The sequence below is a fragment of the Pseudorca crassidens genome, chromosome 1 (assembly GCF_039906515.1).
Source record: "Pseudorca crassidens isolate mPseCra1 chromosome 1, mPseCra1.hap1, whole genome shotgun sequence".
NCBI lineage: Eukaryota > Metazoa > Chordata > Mammalia > Artiodactyla > Delphinidae > Pseudorca > Pseudorca crassidens.
The window spans coordinates 113612203-113636395 of NC_090296.1; the positions used below are offsets into that span (position 1 = coordinate 113612203).

The window sequence follows — 24193 nt, forward strand, 5'->3', positions numbered from 1 at the left end:
GGCTCTCCAGAGGATTCACTACTTGCTCTGCACAAACGCGGGGACCCTCCTCTCCTTCCCTCCCCCCTCCTCCCGGGACGCTGACCTTGATGGCGTCATACACCAGAGCCTGCAGCAACAGCGTCTGCCCGGTTCCAGCAGGAGGCAGAAGCGCCCGGGTCAGAGAGGGCATGGGGCCTGCCTGGGGCAGCTCACAGCCTGCCCAGGAACCTGCCCAGCTCAGCCCACCGTGCTGAGCCCAGGAGATCTGCACAGGAAGAAAAGTGGGAGCACTGAGAGCTTGACTGTGAAGTATGAGAGGGAAGTGTATGGAGCTCCCTTCACAGACTCTCTTGGCCCCCTTGCTACCTCCCTCCCCAAGGCTGTAGGGAGAAGCACAGAATGGGCTGAGAGTCTGGGGGTGAATTTGAGGATAGAAAGATCCTCCTGCAGAAAAGCCCAGAGGTTTCTGAGCCAGGCAGGGTCTCCTTCACCACAGAGGCAAGGAAAGGATGGGGAAAGACTCAGGGGTTTGAGCTGGCTGGTCAGGGAATGCAGGATGAGCCACCACTGCTAGGATGGAGGGGACCTGCCCTGTGTGGGCCCACCTTATCCGGATCCCGGTCCCACTTGACCACCTCCAAACTGACCAGCCTCTTTTTCCCATACTGGGGAGAGCCGGGTCTTAGAGGTCTCCCCAGCTCCCAGGATGAGGAGGGATCTTGGTGTTCTGGCCATCCCGAGTCAACCGCAGACAGCCCATCGGGGGCCCTCCCCTCCTTCCTGAGAACCAAGCTGACCTATTCTGCCGGGGATGGAGGCCCATCTGCTTCCCTGCCCTCCCAACCCTTTCAAGGAGGAGGGAGAGTATGCTTTTTCTTCTGCAGCTGGCCCAGGAAGGGGAGGGGGGAGGAGGGAAGGGGCTCTCTCACGGGGTCACACATTGCGCTCTCGCGCCCCCTGGTGTCCTATTTGGGCATGAGCCACAGTGTGGGGCTCGGACCTACCCAGGCTCACCTTTCTCTTGGAGTGACCCCGGCAGTCAGGACCGCCACCACCCATAAGGCTGTGCACTTCAGCCCTGTCCTCGATGTCTGAGGGCGGTGGGGACCAATCCTGGGGACGGGGGTGCACAAGGGACTCCAGTTCATGGGCAGCCGGGGGGCTGGGGGGGGCAAGGCGGGCTCGGGAGTAGAGCGTGGGGTTCCCAGCAGTGGCCGTGGAGGACAGGCCCGGGAGGGCTTCCCTGGAAGGGAAGATGGGGGACAGCACAGTGGTCAAAGAGAGGGGTGGGGGTGAGACTGGTATCTAGTCCAGCCTGTATCCCTGGGCAGGTTCCTACCCATCTCTGAGACTTAATTTCCTGGTCTGTGCAATGAATAAGAAATTCTGGGATTGTTCAAAACAGCTGGGACACTACACTGGGGTCCCTCCTCCCTTGGCTCCAGGCATCTGGAGATTTGGGGTCCCTCTCTGCAAGATGCTGGCAGCTACCAAGGAAGCGGCAGAGAGGCAGCTCTACCTACGCCTGCCCTTGCTGAGGGGATATGCTGGGGGGCTTCCCTAAACCCACCCCCTACTCTCATGAGGTCATCACCCCCAACCCCTTCATCCCAGAGTCAACTTTAATGGGGCTCCTGGGAGTGCCCAGAGCAAGTCATGGCCACTTTCCCTGCTCCCTCATCTCTGCAGCCCTTCTGGAAACCTCTCCTCTGTGTGGTCAGACTGGGTCCTTCACCCACCGGTGGGGGCCACGGCGCAGGCCAGCGCACATGCAGGCCAGGAGGCAGAGGAGGCCCAGGCAGACACCCACGATGATGCCCGTGACGGAGTGCACGTCCAAAGAGTCTGGCAGGGGAGAGATGGAGACAGAACGGATGGAGGACGGGAGAGAACCCAGGGTTCATAGACCTGGACTTGCGGCTTCCTCCAGAGACCCCTGGCCTGAGCCTCAACCTTTGGACATGTGAAATCTTCTCATGCAAGGACAGGAGGGCCCCATGGACTCACAAAGACCACCACTACTCCCTCTCACTGGACATACGGAAGTTGTGGCTCCTCCCCATCAGCCTGGCCTTTCAGTGAAACACACCTCTTGCCTTCCTAACAGGGCTGGTTTTGCAGGTGTGCAACACCTGCAGGGGCACGTGGCCCATGCTTAGAAGGGCTCTGGGCTTGGTTTAATGCTCTGCTGTCACCATCTGGAAGTTCTTCCCCCTTTTTAAATAAGGGACCCCACATTTTCCTTTCACACCGGGCCCTGCTGATTACGTAGCCAGTCCCATTGCCCAAGACCTCCACCCCATAAATCTCATCACCTTTCTAAGCCAGTTCTCCAAAGCAATCTCCTAAAGAAACCAAGCCAGTCTCCCGCAAATCTGACCTCTCAACTGAATCACCACTGAACCACACCCATCTTCCCTCCAAATTTGTCCTCGCCACACCAGGTGAAGAGGGCACTTGTCCAAAACAATGAAAGTGTAGTCATGCCCAGAGGCAGGACCTTGGAAGAGATGGCTTGAGGGTTAGAAGTCAACTGTGTGTGTGTGGGGGGGGGGGCCTCTGGAGAGCTTGGGCTGCCCCAGGATGGACCCCACCCCTTCCTGCCTTCCTGCCTCTTACCTGAGAGCTTTTCCTGGAGAGTAATCACATCCTGCAGGCCAGAGAAGGGCCCAGGCCCCACCTCCGTGCGCGCCCCCATCTTGAAGAAGTACCTAGTGTCGCTCTCGAGGCCGTGGACCTCAGCACTGAAGATGTTTCCTGGCGGGGGGGCGTGGGGAAGGCAGGGAGAGCAGGGTTGGTGAATTGGGTCGGGGTGGGCTGCAGGGATGGGCTGGGAAGTGGCCCTGAGAGAATCTGCTTCTCCCGCTCAGGCGGTAGCTTCTGGCTGCTCCTCCTAGAACAAACCTCAGCGGCAAGCTCACTACTAACCAGCCACTGGGGAGGCTGGAAAGTGGGGAGAGGGTGGGGAAACTCTTGCTCAGATGCCGTGGGGCGCGAGCCCTCACCCTCGGTGGTGAGCAGGGTCCACTGGTGCTCAGGCTGGGTACGGTTGCTGCTGTAGAGAATCAGATACTCCACGATCTCGCCATTGGGCTCCGAGGGGGGGCACCAGTGCAGCCGAACGGTGGATGGCGTCAGGGGCCTCAGGCGCAGGTCAGATGGGGGCGTGGAGGGCCCTGGGGGTCAGGAGGGGAGACGGGGAGAGGCAGGGTCACTGACAGCCCCAGCTCTGGGGGCAGCTGGGAGCCAGGGCACAAGGACATAGCCTCCCTGCTTCCTCCTTCACTGGAACAAACCACAAACCACAAAGCAGAATGAGGTCTGGTCTCTCACTGGGGACTTTCTGGAATACAGTTGAGGAGGGGGCTTCACCACCATTCCTCCCCTCTCAGAAACTCTTTTCTACTCCTTGGAGCAGAGCTCCTCAAACTTCCACACCCAAATACTTCCAAGGGTTGACACTGTCTTCAACCCTTGGTATATTCTAGGGACCTGGGGGCAGAGCTCAGAAGTTTTTGGAAGGCTTACCTTTTCTTTTAAATTAATCTATTCCGTGGTAACATTTAATATAAAAATAGTGTTTGAAATACTTTATCATTTAAAGTTCCTAACTTCCCTTGCCACCCAAAATCTTCAGGTAAAGTTGGTTGATACCCTGGGTAGCCTCTACGCCTGCCCCTGGCACAAGTCCTCAGTGTCTGGGGAACCGCAGTGGGAGAAGCAGCACCTTGGAAGGCTTTGTGTTTTTTTTTCAGAGAAGAAGTTGATCCTGGGGGGTGGGAGTGAATGAGGAAGGGGGAGAAGGAGGGACACAAGGTGGCTGGTGTGTTGGGAAGGGACAGAGATTTGGGGGCTCAGGTTTTCGAGGCCCAACAGAGGGTGGGATGGGGACCCAGGGCTCTAAGGCATAACAGAGCCACAGCACCACGGGCTGCCAGAACCCTCCTTGATCCTAGGTGACTTTCTGCTTCTCAGGCTCCAGTCTCCCCACCTGCGAAAGGAGAAAACATTCCCCCCTCTATAGCCTGGTCAGTTGTGCTGGGGATCCAGTATCATACAGTCTCCTTGGAGAAAACACCAGGGTCTCCCTAAACTCCGCACGCAGTTTAAGACCATAAGAACTGAAGTCATGCATGGGTGAGAAACAACTTGCAAGCAGTTTTTAAAAAAGTGAATCCATGAGGGTAGAGGGCCTCCCCACCCTACCCTACACGTGTCTTCCTATTTCAGGTCAGGGACAGAGGTCTGTCAATAGAAAGGTGAGCAGTCTTAGGACTGGAAGCACCAAAGAGCCTCTGCTGTGAGAACAAAAATCCACTTGTCGGGCTTCCCTGGTGGCGCAGTGGTTGAGAGTCCGCCTGCCGATGCAGGGGACACGGGTTCGTGCCCCGGTCCGGGAAGATCCCACATGCCGCGGAGCGGCTAGGCCCGTGAGCCATGGTCGCTGAGCCTGCGCGTCCGGAGCCTGTGCTCCGCAACGGGAGAGGCCACAACAGTGAGAGGCCCACGTACCGAAAAAAAAAAAAAAATCCACTTGTCTTCAGATGCATTTCCAGAGGGTTCCAGAGTCAAAGACCTGCAAAGCGAATGGTCCCATCCTCTCTTTTGACAGATGAGGACCCACAGGCCCTTCGTGGGGAAGGGGACTGCCTAAGTCTCAGTGTGTGTCAGGGGGACGACGGGGACCCAAAGGCAGAACCCAGGACGCCTGCCTCCAGACCTGGCCCCCCTCACAGCTCGCTGAGGTCTTCCCACAGCCTCTTAAAACAAACCACTCCTCTAAATCTTACGTTATGATGTCTGTGAGTAAACGGTTAAGACCAGCACAGGACTGCCTACAGAGATGCAGAGCAAATGACGGACACTCATGGGGTTCTGAGGGGCGCTTCCCAAGAGGGATGCTGGGGCAAGAAGGAGTTCCCTGAAAGACGGACTGGTGGCCACTCACGGTCAGGCAGGGTGGAGCGCTCCACTACGGAGCCGAAAGGCCCGTCCATGTCCACGCCGTGGGACTGTACCGCAAACTCGTATTTGGTGAATGGCTTCAGCCCGCCAATGAGGATGTCTTCCCCAGAGCTGCCAAGGCAAGAAACGTGACCAGGGCTCTCAGGCACACCCTCCTAGCAGGGCAGGGCCCTCCAAATCTACTCCCCTACCCCAGCCCCACGGGGGCCACTAACACCATGCAGAGGACCTGCAGAGGGGTCTGGATGTATCAGGCTCCATGTCCAATCCCCAAGCCAGGCCCCTCTTCCAGGAAACATTCCTGGATTAATCCACATCATTCTCTACCCAAGGGACCGTCTCTGATGCTTCTTTTCCTTGACTTAATTTTACTTCAGCTGCCACTGTATATATCTATTTCTTTTTATGCTTTGTTTCCTCTGCCAAACAAACAGCTCCCCAGGTCAGGGTCTCTGTCTCCCCATTTAACTGGGGACCTCTCAGGACAGCAGCTGGGCTGTCTCTTCCCCGTCACGTGAGGTTGAAGAAATAGGTCTGTCCTGCGTGACATTTCCTAGGGTTGAGTACAAGGCTCTCCTGTGAGGGGATGGGACTGGATGGACGCCCCTTTTCCATCTGGCACCATCTGGTCATCAGACCCTCAATGTGCCCCCAGTTTAACACATGAGTCATGAAATGTCCCTGAACCCCCAGGTCCCCTCTCCTCATCACCACCTGCTGCCTTCTTCCCCACCGTCTGCTCTTCCTCCCCCTTTGCAGCATCAGCCCCCTCTTCCCACCTGGTGTAATAGGTGACCAGAGAGGCATTCCTGAGCCCCCAGGGGCTGAAGCGCACCGTGTAGTTGACAATCTTGACTGTGGTGAAGTCTGGTTTTTTCCACCGAAGCCAAATGGATGTGGAGCTGTTTGATTCCGCATGGACATGGGCGGGGGGCAGGGGTGGCCCTCTCTGGATGGGCAGGTCTGGAGGGTGAAAATTAGAGTGTGGGAATGGAGGGAGGATACTCATCCCTCAATATGTATAGTGGTTTGCAGTTCCCAGGGCACTTGCTTTTACCCAGTCTCTTTTGATCCTGTGAGTTGGGTGGCACCATTCTCACTTCACAGATGAGGAAACTGAGGCTCCCAAGAATTTAAGTGATTTTTGCCAAGAGCATACAGATAGCAGACCGTGGAACACTAGTATGTAGGAATGTAATAGAGAGAGACAGCAAATCATGGCAATTAAGAGCACAGATTCTGGAGCCAGGCTGCCTGATTCAAATTCCAACTCTGCCACTTAGTAGCTGTGTGACTATGGAGAAGTTAATTAACCTCTCTGTGTCTCCATTCCCCATTCTGTCAGTGGGGCAGATAATAGTACCAACACCTCATAGGGTTGTTATGAGGATTAAATTAGTTAATGTTTGTAAAGGACATAGAAAAGTTTCATGGAATGAATGTCTGTGTCCCCCCAAAGTTCATATGTTGAAATTTGAACATATGGTGGGTCCTGTCTTAGGGATTAGTGCCTGTCTTTGTCTGTTCAGGCTACTATAACAAACAACCGTAGACTGGGTGACTTATAAACAACAGAAATTTATTTCTCACAGTTCTGGAGTCTGAGACCAGGGTGCCAGCATGGTCAAGTTCTGGTGAAGGCCCTCTTCTGGGTTATAGACAATTGACTTCTCACTGTATCTTCAGAGCAGAAAAGGGAAGCAAGCTCTCTTGTGACTCTTATAAGGGTGCTAATCCCATTCATGCAGGCTCCACCCTCATGACATCATCTAATCCTAATTACCTCCTATTATATCACATTGGAGTGGAGGGTTTCAGCATATGAATTCTGGGGTGACACACATTTTCAGTCTATAACAGTGCCCTTATAAAAGAGATCCCAGGGAACTCTCCAACCCTCTTTCTGCCACGTGAGGACACAGCGAGAAGATGGCCCATGGTCTACGAACCAGGAAGCAGGTCTTCACCAGACACTGGCTCTTCTGGGGTCTCGATCTTGGACTTCCCGGCCTCCAGAACTGGTTGTTCAAGCCACCCAGTTTATAATGTTTTGTTGCAGCAGCCCCAACTAAGATCCTGAGCCTCAGTTTCCTGGTGGGCCACAAAGGGATACCCTCCCTCCCTAGAGCAGAGGAATAATCTGATAGACGGTGCAATGTAGGTGGATGTATTTTAAAAATTGTTTAAAGGTCAAACTTGGAGTCAGAAGTCACTGATGAACCATGGGGTTTTTCTCTGTCCAAACCTTCCATATTAGCACTGTTCATGGATAATGAAAACACGGTGAGCAGACCTACAAGACAGTGCACAAGCTGGGGCTTCTCTCTGTAGCCTAGAAGAGCCTCATAGAATGGGTTTGTGGGTAGCTAAAGCTTCCAGACAACCTGACCACCAGAGCCGGCCCAGAGGAAAGGGAAAGGAGGCCATCCTGTTGACTGAGACCTCCTCCCCCGCTTCCCCAGCCCCCTCACCTGGGGTGGGAGCCTTTTCCGTCTTGCCCTTCCACACTGCCGCATAGCCATCCTCGTGTTTGTTGAATGCCACGAGCTTCACCTCGTACAGCTGGCCAGGGACTGGGGAAGGTCATGGGGGTCACTCACTGGCTAGAGGAACCTCTGGGGTCATCTCCAGCCACTGACCCCGCTTGTCCAGTCTCCCACTGGAGCCATGTCCATCTCATCCCTCCCCACCTGGCCCTCCTCACCTAGCTGGGTCAGCTCATACTGCTTCACTTTCTTCTTGAGCCGGACAGGACCCACATCCCAAGCCTGGTCTCCACGGCCCCCTGGAGGGCCCTCGCCATCTGCCTCCTCCTCATCTGTCCCCACCTCTCGCCAGTACAGTTTGTAGCCAGAGATCTGAGCGGGGTGAGGGGGTGGCTGCCATGATACGACCAGGGACTCCATCCTTGCCCGTACCTTCAGCTCTGCAGGGGCAAAAGGGACTGCGGGCAGAGGCGCAGGAAGGGAGGGGGGAAGAGACACGAGGAAGCAAAAAGCAGGAAGACAGCATTGAGTGACAGCCTTGCCAGCCTTCTCCCAGTGCATCACCATTCAGCCACCGGCCTAAGGGCCAGGCCCAGGCTCGGTCTAGAACACACCTCACTCTTCCGCAAGTGCTGGGAATGCAGGGATGTCTCCCGGGCATTTGCAAAGAGGTCAGCAAGGAGCACCTCTGGGGCAGGGCTGACAGCACCTCGCTTGGAGCAGGGCTCTAGAATTCTTCTGAAGGAATGAATGCATGAGTACCGGCAGGTAGGGGATCCCAGGGATTGCTAAACCCGGGAAGGAGGGATGGAGCCATTGGAAGTAGGGAGCCCTACTTGGAAGCCTAAGAGTGGGGCAGCTCACTATGTGTCTGATGCTGTTCTCACAACCCTATAAAATAACAAAAGCACTATTATCCCTGTTTTACAGATAAGCAGACTGAGGCTCGTAAAAGTAACTTGCCCAAGGTCACACAGATAGTATGTGCGCCAGATTTTGAGTGCATTTGACCACTCTACTATTGGGCCTCTCCGCCAAACCCACGATCATAATCATGGAAGCAGCTACTATTTAACAAGTTCTAATTATGTACTAAACATTTTGTTTACATTAATTAATCCTCATGCCACACCTGGCAGTAAATGAAGTCTTAGAGTTGTGAATGGTCTGTCCAAAGTCACACAGCAGATGGAAAGGAAACAGGAGCTCAGGGGTGTCTGCAAAAGCTAGCCCTTCACCTCTTCCGCCCATCCTCCCTTGCCCATCGAGCAGGGGGAGCCATGGAACGTCTCTGATGGAGGAGGCGGCTGGGTCTGGGTTCCAAGGGCAAACATACACATACATACATAGGCACACGCATCACCCCAACTGTCCCCTCTGACCCCGTACCGTGGCTCTGGTTGTGCACACTGGGCGTCCTGTGCTGCATCCACTGGGAGGGGGCCCCGTAGCCGGTCCCTGTGCCGGCCGAAATCCGCACTCGATACACCTTGTTGGGCTGAAGCGAGTTCAGTGTAAACTGTGTCTCATTCCCTGGCACCTCGATGGAGAAAATCTGATCTGCTGGGACAGAAGAGACTGGCTCTGGGTGGCCGCCTAAGGACCAGGACTCCTAAACTCCCCTACACCGACTTTTCCACCTCAGGTCCTGGTTCCTCAGGGCCCATCGGAGCCTAAAACCCTCAGTGCCCGGACGGACTCCATGCTCCAGGGCTGACTCCTGGGCCTCCAACTCTGGCTGACACAGCCATCAGCCTCGGCTCAGAGCGGGAAGAATCATGGCACACACTCCCCACCGCCCCAGGAGCTGTCAGTAACCAACCCCTCCCACACACACCAGGGTGCTGGCATGAGGCACTGGCTGTGAAGGCCATCAAGCACCACCTACCTTCTGGAGCCCTGCCAACAACCCAAGCCCCCCTCCTCACCCTTCCCTCCCTCCCCACCCTCATCCTGGCCCCCAGCCACTTGCCTTCTCCAATCTCTCCATCCCTTTCACACCTCCTCCCCTAGATTCCTGACATCTGTCCTAACACACACGCCCCCATGCCTCATTTCTCTCAATCCCACAAGCACACCCTCCACCTCCCTATCCCTCATCTGCTTTTTGAGCTGGAAGGGACCCCAGGGATTACCTAGGTTACCTGCCTCATTTCACAAAGACACTGAGGCAGGGACTCAACAGGATTACGCACTGCAGCCGTAGAGAAGGTGGGGCTAGACCCCAGGCCTCCCCCTGTCTTGAGCTAGCCCTCTTCGCCTTCCCTTTCTCTCCTGCCCTCCCAACCCCCAGCCCACCTTCCCCCTTTCCAGGTTCACCTTGCCCTACTCCACAGCTCTGCTCAGGTCCCCAGCCACTCTGATCAACCCTTTACACCAATGATTCCCAGCCAGGTGGAGCCCGTGTCCTGCCCCCACTCACCTTCCTTTCCCAAACCGTACTCTATCTTGTACTTCACCACCTGCCCATTGCTCAGGCTGGGGGGCAGGGGCAGCCACACCACCCTGACGTCCGAGGGGTTGGGGCTGGACAGGGAGAGCTGGGGCGCTGCACTGGGGACTGAGACAGAAGAACATCTACGTGAGCTCTGCTCCACCGACGTGGAAGGTGAGGCCCAGGAGCGGTCAGAGACTTGCCCAGGTCACACAGCAAGTCAGAAGTAGGCCCAGGACCAGGATCTGAGGGAGGAAAGGGAGCCTCTCAGGGGAGCCCCAAGCTGGAGATGAGGGGACATCCTTCCCACCCTGAAGCCAGAATAAGGTTGGGGGCACAATCATCTACATCCGATGGATCGTCACTGGCTCCTGTCTGACTGGATGGTACGTGGGTGTCGGGGAGAAGGGCCATCTGATACAGGCAATCATGAGACCAGGGCTCAAGTCCCAGCTGTACTACTGACCTTGGGCAAGTCACTAATTTTCTGGGCCTCAGTTTTCCCAACTGTAAATTAAGAAGAAGAACCCTCGCCCACTCCCTTACAGGGCACAAAATATGGCATAAGGCAGGTAAAAGTGCCTTGGCGAACACTAGTAAAGTGAAGCTGAGCTACCATCCCCAGGGAATTCTCTGGGCCCCAAGGTGCCCACTGCAGGTGCAGAGGTCCTACCATCATCCAGTGTGTGGACCAGTGCTGGGGTGGAGGTGCGGCTGGCCCCCAGCTGCGAGTAGGCCACCACGTAGAACTCATAGTCTGTGTTGGGTTCCAGGTCCCGAACCTGTAGCTCAGTGGTGTCATTGTTCACTGCAAACTGGTATTCCACATTGTCCATGCCTGAGTGGGTTAGGGTTAGAGGACAGTCTGTCACAGGGCAACCCCCGAGGGCTCGCCAGCTGGAAGCTGTCTAGGGATCCTTTATATTGTCCCAGTCCCTAGAATAGCCTCTTTACAGCTAAATCATTCCAGATAATCTCAGTGGGAGAGTATAAACTCCCCTGACTTCTAGTCCCACTGTATTAATTCCTCCACTGGTCAGGAAGTCCCTTCTAGCCTCTAACTGAAGTGACTCCTGCTGCAATTAACAAGCTGGCTCCAGGAATGCCAAGCCACTTTCCCTGGGAGGAGAAGCATCCTCTCCCTCCTCTCTTATAACAAACTGTGGCTGAGGGAGAAATGTACTAACCCATTTCTACACAGGTCTCTCCTGTGGGTTCCCACCCCATCCCGTTCTATCCTATCCCCAAAGGCAACCCTTCAATCATCCAGCCTGTGCTGCGCCCCTCCCCGCCCCCCAGAGCCCCCGAGTAGGTCTTTGCTGGGGCCTCTTAGCCCCGGGGAGACTTACCCCGTGCCTTCTGGTAGTGGAGGGAGAAGCCGATGATCTGCTCGCTGTGCAGCTCGGGCCGCTCCCAGGCCACCAGAACGGCGGAGCTGCTCAGCGGCGTGGCGGTGACCCGCGTGGGAGCGCTGGGCAGCCCCTCGCGCACCACTACTGCCAGAGGCGCGGCGGCGCACGCCGTGCCTGCGCCATTCTCGGCCACGCACTGGTAGTAGCCGGCGTCCTGCAGGCCGATCTGCGTGATGACCAGGCTGCCGCCGCCGCCCTGCACCTTGACGCGCCCGTTGGGCCGCAGCGGCTCTCCGTCGTGCAGCCAGCGCAGCGTGGGCCGCGGCTCCCCGGACGCGCGGCACACGAAGCGCGCGGTGCTCGCCCGCGTCCGTGACAGCGCCTCCGGCGCCTGCGAGATGACAGGGGCGGCTGGGGGAGGGGAGGGGGACGCTGACCGCGCGCTCCGGCCACCAGGGGCACTGGCTCCCGCCCCCAATACCCGACGGACACCCCGACGGACTCCCGCATCCTCTCCACTCATTCTAACCGCTTCCTGACTCACCCGTCCCCCCAAAATACCCTCGGCAGTGCAGCTCTAGCTCTCTTCCGCCTTTTACCCCAGCCCCACACTGACCATTCTCTTTCTCTCTCCGAGTTGTCCCCAGGCCTCCTCGGCCTCCCCTAAATACCCTGGTTCCTCCTGGATCAAACCCTGCTCCCGCACTTACCATTTCCTTCTCCCCTACCTCCCAGTATCCCTTACCTATCAGATTTACCCCTCAGCCAGCCCTGAGCAACCCTACCCCTAGTTTTCTCCTCCCAGACCACTCCATCTCCCCCGAGTAACCTCAGTCCCACCCCTCCCCACATTACCTGGGTCCCACCCAGACCACCCCTCCCCTCTGCCCCCACTCCATCCTCCAATCTCTTTCCACCACTTCCTCTCCTCTAATTACCTAGTCTGTCCCCTCCAATGCCCCACCCCCCGCCCTATCCCTTTTTCATCCTCCAGCACCGCCCCTCAGTCCCTCTGACACACCCACTCGCCCCTTTACCCCCCTCCCCTCTCCTCCCGGCCCCGCCCTAGCTAACCCGCCCCAGTCTGGTCTCCCTCACACCTACTCCGCGGTCTTTCGCCCTCCCTCACCCTCCTCCCCTCCTCACCCAGCACGCGGAGCTCTGCGGCTGCGGTTGCGAAGTCGCGCGTGCGGGGCTTGTTAGCTCGGCAGACGTAGACGCCGGAGTGCCGGGGCTGCGCGCTGGTGATTAGTAAGTTGGTGCGGCCCAGGACGATGACATCGGTGGAGATGGGCTTCCCATCTGCGGGAGGAGGGAGAGCGCTGGAGGGGGGAGCTGAGGGCTGCCCCTCCATCCACTCTCCGGACCTCGGGAGACCCTCTACACCCGGGTTAAGAGAACACAACAGTCGCTGGCTGGGATCTCAGTTCCTCCACTTGCTAGACCGATGACTTCCTCTGAGCCCTTAGTGTCTCTGTCTGTAAAATGGGGAGATGGTCCCTCGCTGGAAGGGCTGCTCTGAGAGCGTAACGAATAAAGTCTGTGGGACTGGCCGGCACAATGCAGGCACATAAGAAGTGCTCAGTACACCGGTCAGTTATTACCATTACCATTATTATTAAATTCATTTCTCTCAAGAAGGACACTCCTCCCATATGGTCTTAGCCCAGTGCTATGATGAACATACGGCTGGAAAGGTCTGGACCAGAACCAAAGATCTGAATCTGTGCAGACTTTTATCTTGATGTGAAGTGAAAACCATTTTAAAAGCCCTTCCCTTATGGACCTGAACAGAAAATCCAGGGAAGAAATGCAAATGGCCAATAAACAAAAAAGTGTTCAACTTCACAAAATCAAAGACATGCACATCAAAACACAGATGTTCATTTTCACCCATCAAATTGGGAAAGTTTTTAAAAATAGTATGAGAAAGGGTAAATGCTGATAGGGCTAACAGGGGCTCCACCTTGACCTTGAAGCCAGGATTCCACTTGTGGGCACTCTGTGATGGGGAGCTGTGAACGGGGCTGATCACTGCAGTGTTAACTGTAATAGTGGACAACTGGGAAGGACTTAAAAATTCAATAGCAGGAACTAGCAACTTAAATTATGGTGACATTCAAATGATGGACTATCATAGTTATTAAAATTATTTTCGAAAAAGTTTTAAAGATGGGGAGATGTTTATGATATACTGTTGAATGAAAATAGGACTTGGAATTGTAAGTAAGCACGCTTTCAATTTTGGGGAAAAATGTACATGTGCATAGAAAAAATCTGGAAGAAAATATGCTCATATGTTAACAATTTTAATCTCCGAGTGGTGGGATGTTTTCTGTTTCTCCTTTTCCCTAGTTTTCTACAATGAATACGTACAACTTTTGCCATCAGAAGAAAACAAAACAAAACAAAAAAGCAATGCCCCTCTGACTTAGTTGAGTAAGTTCCTAGAAAAGGAACAGTGCCCAGGGGCAGGAATGAAGTCCATTTCCAGCTTCTCTCTTCCCAGTCTCTGTCCAGGAGTGCTATTAGCAGAGTTTCTCCAAGTGAGATCCCAGAGCCACAGGTGTCAGGACCCTCTGGGACAGCAATGCTCAAATCCTTACTGTGTACACAAATCACAGAATCTCAGGAGACCTTGTTAAGATGCAGAGGCCTAGGGCACCCCAGATTCTGCATTTCTAACTATGGCCAGGAGGTAGGTCCAAAGACCACACTTTCTGTAGAAGGACCTCAGACACTTGTTAAGCATTAAAAATCCTGGGTCATGACTCTCCAGGCATACATGGAGGGAGTCCGCAGTTTTAAGACGCTCCCTGGGATTGGGACTGACATATAGTACACACTACTATATATAAAATAGACAACTAATAAGGACCTATTGTATAGCACAGGGAACTCTACCTAATACTCTGTAATGACTTATATGGGAAAAGAACCTAAAAAAGAGTGGCTATATGTCTATGTATAACTGATTTACTTTGCTGTACACTTGAAACTAACACAACATTGCAAATCAACTATACTCCAATAAAAATTTTTTAAAAAATTAAAAACTAAAAAAAAAAAGAAGCTCCCTGGGTCATCTTGATGCCTGGTCAGGATTTGAGAAACACTGATAATAGAACTTCTGGGTGACACAACAGGCTTACTGCAATAATAGTACGAGGGTCCTGCTGGCCCCAGGATCCCCCTAACTAGGCAAGTGTCACAAGTCCAAGGAGGCCGGACAGGTCAGGGAGGCACAGATACCAGCACTGTTCTTTCTCATCAGCTCGGTGGGGGTATGTAGTCATTTGGGTTATTATTTTTCTTTAAACTCTATGTATTCATCACGACATAGTCTTGAATGTGAGATACAAACTTACAAAAAGAAGGCAGTGTGGAGTCGTATACTGAACCAGGGGAAAAAGGGTAAAAAGAGCTGGGTTTGGGACTTTCTGGTGGTCCAGTGGGTAAGATTCTGAGCTCCCAATGCAGAGGGCCCGGGTTCGATCCCTGATCGGGGAACTAGATCCCACATGCCACAACTAAAAGATTCTGTATGCCGCAACAAAGATGCCGTGTGCCGCAACTAAGACCAGCGCAGCCAAATAAATAAATTTAAAAAAAAAAAAAAGAGCTGGGTTTAAGACTTACTTCTGCCATCAACTTGGCACAAGTCACTTATCTCAAATGGAAACAAAAATAATCCTTGCTTTTCTTCCATACAGGGCTGTAAGGGGTGGTGTACCAGAAAGAGAACAGGCTCTAAAGTTTGGGTCCTGGCTTTCTACCTTCCTCTCTGAGCCTCAGGTTCCTCATCTGCCCTCTGGGAATAATAGCCCTGGCCCCTACCCTCCTCCAAGGGCTCCAGCAGGAGAGTAGGTTGCATGCTCAGTAGACTGCAAGGTGACGTTTGGCCGGCACCCTCATTACCCTGATAGCATCGATAGCATCTCCTGTAACGCATTCCCACCTGGCACTCATCACTTGCTGCCTGATACTGTCAAGCGTCTTGTCACGGATGTGTGCTTATCTCCCTTAAACAGACTGTGAGTTCAGAGGGCAGGCCCCCCCCCCTTTTTTATTCACTGTGCCCAGCATGAAGCCAGGCACATGAAGGCGGCAGCACACTGGGTGGACCAGGAGGTGCTGTGTAGTTAAACAGACCAGCAGAGGGTCCAAGTTCCACCTGACTCGCTGGCCCCTTTCCAGCTCTCACACATTCACTGTTGTGAGGACTGGAAACATAGTGTGGAAAACCGAGCCCAGTGCCCCACCCGCCAAGTAAGGTCTCAAGAGTGATTTTGTGAGTGGCAGACTTAGTGCGCTTCGTAAAGGAAACTTGCTACACGGATTGATGATTAATTTTGTCCAGGCTCCCTACCCACACTCAGCCCTGGGACAGGAGTTAGTTCCTACCATACCAAAGGTCGGTGACCATTGCATGGTCACCCTTATAGCTCCTTGACTTGGGGATGTGTGAGATGCCACACCCTTCCTCTCCCATGCCCTCAGGTCCCCTCCCTCCACTTACCCTGTCGGACCCAGGACACGAAAGGCGTGGGGTCAGCAGAGGCCACACACTCCATCACCACACTCTGGCCAGACACCACGGTGGTGTTCTCCGGGGCTGCCACAATGACCACGTCCTGCCCCCCGATGGATGCCAGGGACCCTGGAGAGAGGGCAGGCCAGCAGGCAGCTTTACCATCAGGCATCTTCACATGCAGCACCTCACCTGATGCTTACAGTCACCTGGTGAGGCAGGTGGGGCAGGGAGCAGCCAGGGTTCCATCTGACAGATGGGAAAGCAGCTGCGTAGTTCAGCAGAGCTGGGACTGGAACTCAGAGCTCTTTCTCTGGGAGCCAGGAGAGGAATAACCTGACCTCCGACACACCACCCCCATTCTCCCCTGTCAGATTGAAGCCACCCTCTGGGCAGAGAACCAGCAGAGTCAAGAGTAGACTTGGAAACAACTATACCCCAGTTTAAAACAAAAGAAAAAAAAAAAGTAGACTTGGAGTCTGGACTTGGAGTCAACAGTTATAGTTTCTAGTTCTGGCAAGTCCGTTCTCCAGAGGGCCTCGATTCCCACGTGGGAAAGGCAGGGGATGGGTTCGAGTTTCTGCCAGCTTGGCAGCCCCCTGAGCACTAATTCTCTGCCAAGTTCTCAAGTGTGACCCTGGGTCCCTGGGTCAACATGGTGAATACCCGGTTTGTCCAGCAGGTGGAGGCAGAGACCCCGGGCACGGGAGGGAGCGCGAACCAGACTCAGCGCGTCAGCTAAGCCCTAGGAAGCAGGGTAGGAGTGGAGGTGTAGGGGATGAGGAGGGGGATGGGAAGAGAAGAACGGAGGGGCGCGGGTCGAGGGAAGATGCCATGGCAAAGGGAGGCAAGGGAGAGGCCCTTGTGGGAGGCCCGGAGTGAGATCTACTGAGCACCTGCTAGGCAGCAGGCACTTCCCAATCTTATCTCAGCGATTCTCACCACCTCCCTGAACTGGACATTTGATAAGGAACCCAGGGTCACGCAGATGGTGAGCAGAGAAGGCAGGATTCAAACCAGGTCGTTCTGACCCCAAAGCCTGTGTCCTTCCTACTGCATCACCCTGGGACGGGAGATTTTCAGAGAAATGGAGAGAACACGAGCCCCAGACCATCAGGAGCTAGATGCACAGCAAGCAGCAGCAGGGTGAATCCCCTTCAGGGCACACAGAGGGCCGGGGACCAGGGCTTCAGGGCACGGACACTCCTCCACGGACGCCTCACCTCCCCACCCCTGGACGCTCCACCCAACTCAAGAGAACACAGAGCCTCGCAGGAAGAGAGCCCTAAACTGGGAGTCTTGGGTTCCTGCCCCAGTTCTATCTCTGACTTGCTGGGGGGCACTGCCTTCTCTGGGCTTTATCGCCTTGCCAATTACTTATTCGAAGGCAGGCCTTGGACTTCTTGAGGCCCCGCCCAGCTCCAAAATGGCCGACTCCAGAAACCCCCAGGTTTCCGCACCCAGGCAGCCCCCTTACCTCTGTGGGCCACGCGGAGGAGGGCCTCCTGGCTGAAGCGCTGGTTTGCTGAGTTGGTGGCCACGCAACGGTAGGAGCCTGCATCACCTTTCTGAACGTCCAGGATCTGGAGGACCCCATTGGGAAGGGTGATGAGCCTTTGGAAGAGAGAGGGCACCTGTGAGGTGCGCAGGAGCTCCTCAGGGAGGGTAGCACGCCCAAACAGTCCTGGACCCACCCTTCCCCTCTGGCCTGAAATACCTAGAGCAGTTCACTTTCAAGGTTCACTCATAATAAAAGAAATGCAAATTAAAACTACAAGATACCATTTTCACCTATCAGATTAGCAAAGGTCAAAAGTGTTTTTTTTAATTAATTAATTTATTGGCTGCGATGGGTCTTCGTTGCTGTGCCTGGGCTTTCTCTAGTTGCGGTGAGCGGGGGCTACTCTTCATTGCGGTGCACAGGCTTCTCATTGCAGTGGCTTCTCTTGTTGCGGAGCACAGGCTCTAGGCATGTGGGCTTCAGTAGTTGTAGCACGCAGGCTCAGTAGTTGTGGTTCGCGGGCTCTAGAGCACAGGTTTAGTAGTTTTGGCGCACGGGTTCAGTTGCTCCGCAGCATGTGGGATCTTCCCGGACCAGGGCTCGAACCCGTGTCCCCTGCATTGGCAGGCACATTCTTAACCACTGCGCCACCAGGGAAGTCCCAAAGGTCAAAAGATTTTGTTTTTGTTTTCTTAATTTTCTTTTTGTTTTTTCTTCTTTTTTGGGGGGGGCCACATAGCTTGTCCAATCAAAAGGTTTAATAACACCCTTTGTGGATGAGGGAATGGGGGAAGGCAGTCCTGTCTTGTTGGTGGTCATGCCAAATCAATACACCCTCCTTCAAGGGCAAGCTGGTGATATCTTACGATCAAACCTGCATGTGCCTTTTGAACCAGCAACATCACTTCAAGGACTTTATCCCACAGATATTCTCGTACATGTACACAAAAACGTATGTCTAACGATATTCACTCCAGCCCTGTCTGTAATAGCAAAAGACTGGCAACAGTCCAAATGTCCATCTGTAGGGTGGGAACTAGCTAAATCGGTCTGGGTACATTCACACAATGGAATGCTAGGCAGCTGTTAAAAGGAGACAGTTCAATGTGTACTGCTATAAGACCATCTCCAAAATATGTATGGTACAGAACAGTGTGTGTGTGACGCGTACACTTATATGCTTTTGCACTGAATGTCCCTGGTAATAGTGGCTATCTCTGGGGAGGGGACCTGGGATCCTGGGACCTGTCAGTGGGAGATTTAATTTTCATTAAATAACCTTCTGTATAGTTTGAATTTGTTTACCCCCTGCCTGTATTACCTCCTGTCTCCCTGATAAAATCCCTTCTATTCACACTATCTCATCTGAAACTCGAAACAAGCCCAAGGGGTAGAGGGGATCACAGCCTTCATTTTAATGGTGACAAAACTAAGTCTTGGAGGGAGTAGGGTATTTTCCCAGGGTCTCACAGCTCGAGCAGAGTTAAAACTGGAACCTAGGGCTTCTGGTGCCAAATCCCACGTTCTTCTCACTTGCTTGTCTCAGCAGCCACTAGATGGCCGAGAATGCCAGTGGAAGGGACGTGGTCTCCAGCAAGTCCCAGTCAACACGTACACTACTGAGGAGGGGCAGGATGGATGAGAGTGGTGTTCTCTGCCCTTTTGGTGAGGGTTGGAAAGCAGTTTGGGCTAGAAGGGCCCAGAGACCTTGCTTGAGAGACAGTGCAATCCCAGGCAGGGAAGTGCCCATGGGAGCCAGGGTGGTGGGAAGCAGAATGGGTTCTGGCCCAAGCAGGGAGGGAGTGGGTCTTCCTGAATCCTCTAGCTGTGATCCCTGCAGGGTCAGCTCGAGGGTGAGAGTTCTAATTTCTCACTAGAGCAAGTGGCCTGTGGATGTAGGCTGGGCCAAGGTCAGGGAGGGAATGGGGCAGCTGTGCACTTGGTGAAGACCCCTTGGCTCGTGGGGAAAGCAGGGTATGAGAAAAATCTAAACACAGGAGAAAAGAACTAGCTCAAGGGTGTTGGGAGAGAATTCTGACCATGAGCCTAGAAATCTGCTGTGGCCCAAAGACTTAGAGAAAAAACATAAACCTGCATCACTCCTTCCCTCAGCCCACAGGCAAACCCATCTCTGCCCCAGAGTCTTACCCTCAGTTCCAAGAACTGCCCACATCAGTGCTGGGAGAGGGGACCAGAAGGGGCAGGGTGGTTGGAGAGAAAATCCTGGCCAGGACCCAGCCTGCTGCCATGGAAAATTTGATGGGAAATGACAAGTGGGGAAGGACAAGCAGGACCCATCTCAGAAACAAGGCCCCCATCCCCATCCACGGCTCCTCCACCTAATATTCTCTGCCTCTAAGACCCTTCCTCCTTCCTCAGTCTCCATAGCTGTTGTCAGCAGGATTCACGCCAGGAGCTGCCCACACTTCCTAACCCCAAAGTTTCTCACTCTTTCCAGGGAAATTGTGCTCCAGGTATCCAAGAGCTAATACCTCCTTTGACATTGCCTTAATTACGTGTGTTGAATGAATGAATGCGGGTGTGGTGCTGTTGCTAGAGCCAACACAAGTGAAATGGAACCACTTTCATTTAAAATTTCTTCTGCTTTGTTAAAATGTGTTTTAAAAAGCTCTGTCCTTGGAAGAATGTCCAAGACATATTGGTTAGTGGGGGGAAAGAATTCACAAATCAGTGTTTATGAAGCAATTCTATTTTTGGAAAATAGATAAATGATATGCTAGGATGTGCGTGGAAAAAGTCAAGGGTGGTAAAGCTCACGTCATTCGTGGAGGTTTTCTCTGGGAGTGGGGTTACTGTGGGGCTCTTTTTTGTTGCGTTTTTAAATTTCTTGGTTACAGTGAACATTTATTAGTTTGGAAATATAAAACTTAAAAAAATTTAAATGGAAAAAAGCATGTGCCCTTGTACACTTTGTTTTGTAACTCCTGGCTCTAATATAAAAGCAGCTGTGGCATAGAGGAGAGAACTGATTCCAACATATGTGATTTTTAGCAAGTGACATCACATGTCCAGGCCTCAGGTTTCTCATCTGAAAAATGGATTTCATAATTCCTGCCTACTTCACAACCCCGACCCTGTTAATGTGTCATAAGCTCTCATTAGATAATGGTAACAGCTATCTGTGCTCAGTCTGTAGGTGACTTTTTTCCCTTTAAGTTAGTATGTTTTATCATTTTAAAATGAATTCAAATAAAACAAAATAGCTACTTATAGAATGAAAAGCAACCTCTAGCTAAAAGGAAGGGACCATTCTCTTTCCAAGCCTGAGCCTCAGCCTGCTGCCCGTACCCACAAAAGGCCACTTGGACCCAGAGATTCAAGAACAGAGGAGAAATGACAGCTGCTCTGAATTTCCTGAGGGCCAAGGAGCCTCCACCCTGAGCCGTTCAGAGATCCACCCAGGGAAAAGGGACACTAGCCGAGGGTCACATGAGGCTGACAGACACGATGGACCCTAGGAGATGGGTAGGGCAGAGGACTGGACTAGGGAGACTGCAGCAATTAAATCCATTAGTGCCATGGTTTTAAAGTGTGAGTGAATGGTGATAACAAAATGATTTCAAGTGGATCTAGACACAGGTTTTTATTCCAGTGGTTATATATTCATTTTTATGGCTACCTTCTATTTAAGGTCAGTGCTGCTGGTTTTCCATTTTACTGCAGTGAGATACTGTTCCTTTTTAGTATGTGTTAAAGTTACAAAAGAGAGAGTTGATTTGAAGAAATGTATTAAGTAAGTGTTGTATAAATGGTTGAGGGATGGCCAAAAATATGACAGGGGTTTGTGAATGCCTGCGATCTGGGAAACTTTGCTCTCATTGATTACTGGTTCCCGTGGAAGAAAAATTATCCCCTATCATTAGAAATTAGTATAAGTATCAGGGAATTGCCTCAGGGTCTAGTGTTTACCATCAGTTCCCAAAATATGAACATAGACCCTGACAGAGTGTGCTTATTAACTGCACATGTGCACAGCCTACACCAAGGCATATGGTCTCCTTCAAATCACTGGGTTGAGTTTATGAATAGCATATTTCTATGTGCACTCTATCTGGGTATGTGTAAAAATACATACCTTGGGCATAATCAAGTTGCTGTTTTAGATATTTCTTTATTCCCCCCCACACACAATGTGCTGGGACATGTGAGCCTGGCTTATTTATAGATGAGGATCACTTTTCAGAGGACTTGGGGGCAAACACTCCCAGAGGCCAGGAACTGGCAGCTCCAGCCTCCTGGGAGAGGCCTGAACTAGATGTTGGGAGATGAGGGAACTCCTCTGTTTGCTGAGAAACTTTGGGGAAGTAACTTCTCTGCTCTGAGCACAGCTGGACCACTCCAACTCTAAGCCAGCCTGCAACAGGAGTTTCTTCAGACCCTGTGGCTTCCCCACTCCAACCACCAAATCATCCACCCCAGGGCTCCGCTGTCAGATACTCTCAGCACTAGCTGTGTGACCTGGGGCAAGTGACTTCTGTCTCTGATCCTCAGTTCCCTCATTTAAGAATTCAGATAACAGTATCTGCCACAGCTATACAGATAGACCTGGAAGGGGGTTCCTTATGTGTTAAGTGAAAAAACAGAAGTTGCAATATAATCCCATTTTTGTTTTCTAAAAAAAGGTGATTGAACAAAAAACCCAGTATGTACAATATGATCCAAAATTTGAAAGGGAATATTTATAAACATACAGGGGAAAGGTCCAGAGGACAGACATCAAAACTAACAGAGGCTTTCGATGGGTGATAAGAGGACGAGCCATTTTTGTTTCTTCTTTTTTGTTTATATGAATTTGAAAAATGTATCTAATAGGAATATAAACTAAAAGTAAATAGAGGAAAATATGAAAAATAAGGAACACTTACCTTGAAGGATCATGGGAAGGATTAAGTGAGAAAACACAGCTCTAATGAAGTGAAGCCTCTTGTGACTTTTAACGTGGGGAGAGTATTCTGCTCTCTCCCACCCTCTCTGGGGACTGTCCCAGGAGTAGACTCTCAACTGGTTCTCATCCAACAACTCTCTCACAGCGGTGAGAGGCTCCACATTTAAAAGGCATAGAACTTGGGACTTCCCTGGTGGTCCAGTGATTAAGACTCTGTGCTCCCAATGCAGGGGGCACGGGTTCCATCCCTTAGGTCAGGGAACTAAGGTCCCACAAGCCATGCGGCAGGGCCAGGGGAAAAAAAAAAAAAAAAAGAGGCATAGAACTTAAAATGTCAGCGCTAGGAAGGCTGGGTTAGCATTCCCAAGGTCTCCTCCCTGGAATGCTCATTCCTAGGATGTTAACAGTGTTCCTGCAAGAGGGGCTCTGGGCAAATGAGTCTAGGAAGCATTTGGTTAAACAAGTTAAACAGGTTTCTCAGTACAGGGCTTCTCAGGGCCTTGTCGACTCCAAGAGGGAGATTTATAGGCAGTTACCTCATCTTATTTGACTGTGGAGTACTTTTTTTTTTCAAGAATCATCTTTAGGGACTAACGTTCTAATAAAGAACACACTTTGGAAACCGTGATCTAATCCAACCCACTGGACCAGTGGGGCTGACTGATCACCAAAGTCAACAGGATCACTTATATCTTGACCTCTCTCACCCTTCTTCCTCACTTACAACTGTTGCAGAGATGTGGCCTGGGGCTTTTCTATCTAGAAGTTTCTCTTACACTCTCACCCCTACCTAGACACGGGCAAAAGTCAGAGGAGACGGGACAACTCAATACACTGAAGACAGGTTAGTTCCAGGGCAGGGAGATCTGGAAACCAGTGTTTCTGAGCCTAAGGAATCCCACCTCTGCTGGGAGAGGAGAGCGTGAGTTGGTAACTACAGCTAGAGAGATGCAGGGAGAGGACGGCAGCGTGGCTGGGAAAGGCCTTTGGAGCCACATTTCCAAAGGTGTAAGACTCCATGTGGTGGCAGCCGAGCCATGAGTCCAGTTCCAAGACCACAGATGCAAATGAGCCTCGTGCTTTCTGGACATGCTGTGTGTACATCTGGGCCTTCCCAGGAGGCCGCAGTAGGGATCAGGCCCTGGGTCTAGCCTCTGCTTCTCTTCTGCCCTAGAAACCCTTCCCTAGGATTGCTCCATTGCCTTTATGGGGAGAGAGGAGGGTGAAACAGGAAGGACCTCCACAACCTGGTTATCAGATGCTGCACCCCACTGAGTGGAACTGAGAGAAGAAGAGAAGTTATGCATCCAAGGTAGAAACTCCAGAGGAACCTGCAAAGGGAAACCCTCTGGGCCCGGAACAAACAACAAACGTTCTGCCAATGGCTCACCGTGTGGCCTTGGTTAAAGCACAGCTCTTCTCTGGCCCTTGGTCTCCTTCTCAATAAGGCAAGTTGTTGGACTACATATGCTCTGAAGGACTCGATAACTGCTCTCTACCCAAGCCCCATAGCTTGGTGGGTGGTTTTCCTCCCAGGGAGCAAAAACTTCTGACACAACTTCTCTTTGGGACCAGAAATGGGCTGAGTGTCAGGTGGTGGTTGGCTCCTAAGTCAGTTTGGACAAACGGAGCCACTCTGACTCTAAGAAGCCCAGTTCCTGAGCACATCCCAGAGCCCTCCTTGGCTGCCCCCTGGGACCCACTCTCCTCTTGACCACAGGACACTCACCGAGGCTCCTCAGGCACCGTCACCTGGTCCTTCTCCCAAGTAATGACAGGTGCTGGCAGCCCTTCGATGTGGCACTGAAACCGAGCGGTCCCATTCTCCTCCACCGTCTGAGACTGCGGGTGCAGGGAGAAACCTGCAAGTGCTGGGGATGAGGACAGTGAGAAAACGCAGGGACAGGAGAGGAACACAAGAAAGGAGGCCACAGCAAGCAGACAGGAAACACACACACACACGGACACAGAGAGACACAGGTGGACAGAAACACATGCAAAAAGAATTCAGACCGACGGAGACACAGTTGGAAAGA

At 52.6% G+C, this 24193-nt stretch overlaps 1 protein-coding gene across 6 annotated transcripts in view; it reads right to left on the reverse strand.

The window, feature by feature from the left end:
* The window catches only part of IGDCC4 (immunoglobulin superfamily DCC subclass member 4), a 37832-nt gene that overhangs the window by 3403 nt on the left and 10236 nt on the right, over positions 1-24193 (reverse strand). For 4 of the 6 annotated variants that reach the window (XM_067750774.1, XM_067750766.1, XM_067750757.1 and 1 more), the window contains exons 3-19: positions 23887-24028; positions 17228-17364; positions 15739-15879; positions 12366-12521; positions 11217-11630; positions 10541-10705; positions 9856-9993; positions 8823-8993; positions 7652-7891; positions 7419-7520; positions 5727-5910; positions 4931-5058; positions 2988-3158; positions 2602-2739; positions 1722-1827; positions 997-1225; positions 86-247 (exon numbers count right to left, since the gene is read on the reverse strand). In XM_067750774.1, coding sequence (XP_067606875.1) covers positions 86-247; positions 997-1225; positions 1722-1827; positions 2602-2739; positions 2988-3158; positions 4931-5058; positions 5727-5910; positions 7419-7520; positions 7652-7891; positions 8823-8993; positions 9856-9993; positions 10541-10705; positions 11217-11630; positions 12366-12521; positions 15739-15879; positions 17228-17364; positions 23887-24028 — 2924 coding nt within the window. The remainder of the gene's footprint in view (positions 1-85; positions 248-996; positions 1226-1721; positions 1828-2601; positions 2740-2987; positions 3159-4930; positions 5059-5726; positions 5911-7418; positions 7521-7651; positions 7892-8822; positions 8994-9855; positions 9994-10540; positions 10706-11216; positions 11631-12365; positions 12522-15738; positions 15880-17227; positions 17365-23886; positions 24029-24193) is intronic. The other 2 variants (XM_067750744.1, XM_067750750.1) reach the window with 2 other exon arrangements.